Consider the following 4,442-nt stretch of genomic DNA (forward strand, 5'->3'; position numbering starts at 1 on the left):
GGTTCACGCCATTCTCCTGCCTCAGCCTCCCGAGTAGCTGGGACTACAGGCGCCCGCCACCTCGCCCGGCTAGTTTTTTGTACTTTTTAGTAGAGACGGGGTTTCATCGGGTTAGCCAGGATGGTCTTGATCTTCTAACCTCGTGATCCACCCGTCTCGGCCTCCCAAAGTGCTGGGATTACAGGCTTGAGCCACCGCGCCTGGCCAGGATTCAAGTGATTCTACTGCCTCAGCCTCCCGAGTAGCTGGGATTACAGGCATGTACCACCATGCCTGGCTAATTCTGTATTTTTTGTATAGACAGGATTTCACCATGTTGGCCAGGCTGGTCTCGAGCTCCTGACCTCAGGTGATCCACCTGCCTCAGCCTCCCAAAGTGCTGGGATTAGGGTGTGAGCCACTGTGCCCGGCCCCTAAACTTGTATTTTTAAAACTTTTATTAAACCTTGAAAAATGGAAATAGCAACAGTTTTAAGAATCACTGTTAATTTAATGTCAATATGGTATATTATTTAGCAAATAAAATCTGAGTCCAACATTATGACACAATATAAGAGAAGAGCTCTGAAAGGTCATCTCGTCCACTTCACTTTAATATTTATATGCGTAGTTTCACTTGGTTCCTCATTTTTATGTTTTTTAAAATTAAATACAGGTTATCAAGAAAGTATAAATGAAAGGTAATTGTTTATTACTAGAGAAGAGAAAAATGTATACAAGATAGTCTAGATTCTTTCTCCACATGCACTACTTTTGGAATAAAGTTCCAAATATCAACTTTGAAGATATTTACAAGGATAAATTTTTCTTAACAAGTGACCAATTACTGTGTTGTGGACATTTTTTCACAGAATCCATATACTGTAAACTAAATATATTCTTATAGTTTACAGGAAGCTTAGAGCAATTATGTATTAACAGAGAAGATGGTATTATATTTTACTGCAAAATATTATAAAAGTGATACAATTTTGTGGCTCTTAAATGTTTAATTACTTGATTTCAATAGGACAATGAAAAAAAAAATCATCAAGACAGGCCTGGCTTTAAGATTTTTTGTATTCAATTCGTTCTACTTTCACATCATCTCCAATTAGCTGATACACATAGGTGACCACTGTAGAAGCCTGGATATCCATCAACACAAATGATGGAATAATGTTTCTAGAAGAAAAAATAAATAATGTCAGTGTTTGTAGCACAAAGCAGCAGCACTATAAATTTCAATTTAAGATGACTATTTGGATTCAAAGAGAAATCTGTTACAGGTCACATGAACAGTTACCAAAGATTGCCAAAATGGCTAGATTTATTTAAATGGTCACATGTGGCCGGGCACGGTGGCTCACGTCTGTAACCCCAGCACTTTGGGAGGCTGAGGTGGGCGGATCACCTGAGGTCAGGAGTTCGAGACCAGCCTGGCTAACATGGTGAAACCCTGTCTCTACTAAAAATACAAGAATTAGCTAGGCATAGTTGTGGGTACCTATAATCCCGGCTACTTGGGAGACTGAGGCACGAGAATCACTTGAACACGGGAGACAGAGGTTGCAGTGAGCCACTACACTCCAGCCTAGGTGACAGAGCAAGACTCTGTCTCAAAAAAAAAAAAAAAGAGGGTGGGGCACATTTTTATGTATGTATGTATGTATGTATGTTTTGAGTCTCATTCTGTCACCCTGGCTGGAGTACAGAGCCTTAAACATGGCTCACTGCAGTCTCAACCTCCTGGGCTCAAGGGATCATCTCACCTCAGCCTCCTGTGTAGCTGGGATCACAGGTATGCACCACCACACCCAGCTAATTTTTAAATTTTTTTTGTAGAGACAGGGTCTCAAATTCCTGGGCTCAAGCAACCCGCCCTGGCCTCCCAAAGTGCTGGTATTACAGGCATAAGCCACTGTGCCCAGCCACATTTCTTTTATGAAATGTCACACATGCAATTATTCTACTAAAGTCCCCAAATTCCCAAATTCTGTACTACTCACGTTTCCAAGGCATTATATGCCCCAGTGGCAGAACCTGGATTAATGTAGAATTTATTTTCATGCTCAAATGCTTCAAATTTGTGTGTGTGTCCCGAGATAAGAATGTCCACATCAAACTGCCTCTGCAACAGGGCTAAGCTGGCCATATCTCCCCATGGAATAACTTGATGTCCATGGATCAGACCAATTTTGAACTGTCCAACAGTCACAACTTTCTGTTCTGGATAATTCAGATTCTAATATAAGAAAGAGACATAAGAAAATACGTATTTTAGAGATACTGATGTTTAAAAAAATCAGTTTGCTTAAATATTCAATCTCATGTGGATGTTTTGATGTAGTACCCCACAACACACACATCTATACATTTTTTTTTTTTGAGACGGAGTCTTGCTATGTTGCCCAGGCTGCAGTGCAGTGGTACCATCTTGGCTCACTAGGTAACCTCCGCCTACCAAGTTCAAGCAATTCTCCTGCCTCCGCCTCCCAAGTGGCTGGGATTACAGGCACCCGCCACCATGCCCGCCCAATTTTTTTGTATTTTTTAGTAGAGATGGAGTCTCACCACGTTGGCCAGGCTGGTTTCAAACTCCTGACCTCAAGTGATCCACCTGCCTTGGCTTCCCAAAGCACTAGAATTACAGGCTTGAGCCACTGTGCCCGGCCCACATTTATAAATATTTTATTTCTTCTCAGTTTCTAAGGCTGCAACTATATTTAAAACATACCTTAATATAAACTGGAATTTATCATGCTATCCCTTTGTGTTTATTCCTATAGAATATGGGTTCTTTTGTGCATGTTGTAAATAATTATTCACCCCAAACTTGTGATTTTCCTTTACCTAAGGCATGTAAGTTAGGGTATGTTCAAATTATAGCTTAATATAGCCTTAATACTTTCATAGATGGCTTAAAATAATGAGAGCTAACACTTATATAGTACTTAGCATGAGCCAGGCACTACTGTAGAAGTTTTACAAATATCAACTTAATTAATACAAGTGATCCTAGGTTATATTATGATCCCCAGTTTATGGATGATGAAACAGGCACACAGAGGTTGTTTGTCCTTTCATCTCCCCATCTTTCACCTCCATGCCACCTTTAGTTTCTCCAAACTCTTTTTAAAACACAATAAAAAGACAGTATGCCCTTCAGTTTGGTTTAAAGAACCCCATTAAATAACACAAACCAACATTAATTTATGAAAAGCTTATATTCCCAGAAATACAATATATATGTGTGTGTGTGTGTGTATATATATACACACACACTTTTTTTTTTTTTTTGAGACGGAGTCTTGCTCTGTCACCCAGGCTGGAGTGCAGTGGCGCCATCTCAGCTCACTGCAAGCTCCACCTCCCGGGTTCACGCCATTCTTCTGCCTCAGCCTCCCGAGTCGCTGGGACTGCGGCGCCCGCCACCATGCCTGGCTAATTTTTTTTTGTATTTTTAGTAGAGACAGGGTTTCACCCTGTTAGCCAGGATGGTCTCAATCTCCTGACCTCGTGATCCGCCGTCCTCCCAAAGTGCTGGGTTACAGGTGTGAGCCACTGCACCCGGCCCAAAATAAAATTTTCAAACTAGAATCAAGTTTATTATGCTACACCATACAATGTTGGCACTGGCAGGGGTCTTAAAAATCATCCATTCCAGTCATATTTACTAAGGATCAGAAGGGGGAAGTAATCTGCCAAAAACCCCATTATTAACTAATGGGAACTCCAGACAGAACTCCTTACTTTTTTTTTTTTTTTTGAGACTGAGTTCCGCTCTGTGGCCCAGGCTGGAGTGCAGTGGCACAATATCAGCTCACTGCTAGCTCCGCCTCCCAGGTTCATGCCATTCTCCTGCCTCAGCCTCCCGAGTAACTGGGACTACAGGCACCCAGTACCACGCCTGGCTAATTTTTTTGTATTTTTAGTAGAGATGGGGTTTCACCATGTTAGCCAGGATGGTCTCGATCTCCTGACCTCATGATTCGCCCACCTAGGCCTCCCAAAGTGCTGGGATTACAGGCGTGAGCCACCGTACCCGGCCCAGAACTCCTTACTTGTTTTCTTTAAAGTCAGGTTTATTGAGACATGATTTACAAAGTAAAATCTTACTTTTTCATGTGTAATGATGGGTTTTGACAAATGCACATGGCTGTGTAAGCACTGCTACACTAAAGATACAGAGCAGCTCTATCACTCCTTCAAAACTCCCTGATGCCCTATAAAGTCAACCTTTGAGAAAGGAAGCCACAGGTGGGTTGCTAGCAGAGAAGTAATGTGAGCTTACTTCACTTAAAAAGGATCAAGCTGGTTGCTAGTTGGAGAATAAACTTGTTGGAGAAGGAGCAAGAGTAGAATTAGGGCCGGGCGTGGTGGCTCAAGCCTGTAATCCCAGCACTTTGGGAGGCCGAGACGGGCGGATCACGAGGTCAGGAGATGGAGACCATCCTGGCTAA

General features: G+C 42.1%; 1 protein-coding gene across 6 annotated transcripts in view; it reads right to left on the minus strand.

Annotated features, from left to right (window-relative positions):
• Positions 1-565: 565 nt before the first annotated feature.
• Positions 566-4,442, minus strand: part of VPS29 (vacuolar protein sorting 29 homolog (S. cerevisiae)) — an 11,975-nt gene continuing 8,098 nt past the window's right edge. For 5 of the 6 annotated variants that reach the window (XM_011997870.1, XM_011997871.1, XM_011997869.1 and 2 more), the window contains 2 exons: positions 1,989-2,224; positions 665-1,164 (listed from right to left, as the gene is read on the minus strand). In XM_011997870.1, coding sequence (XP_011853260.1) covers positions 1,047-1,164; positions 1,989-2,224 — 354 coding nt within the window. In that variant the 3' untranslated portion in view covers positions 665-1,046. Of the gene's footprint in view, positions 1,165-1,988; positions 2,225-4,442 lie in introns of all 6 variants that reach the window. The other variant, XM_011997872.1, reaches the window with a different exon arrangement.

The sequence above is a fragment of the Mandrillus leucophaeus genome, unplaced genomic scaffold (genome assembly GCF_000951045.1).
Source record: "Mandrillus leucophaeus isolate KB7577 unplaced genomic scaffold, Mleu.le_1.0 Scaffold55, whole genome shotgun sequence".
In the NCBI taxonomy this organism is placed as follows: Eukaryota; Metazoa; Chordata; class Mammalia; order Primates; family Cercopithecidae; genus Mandrillus; species Mandrillus leucophaeus.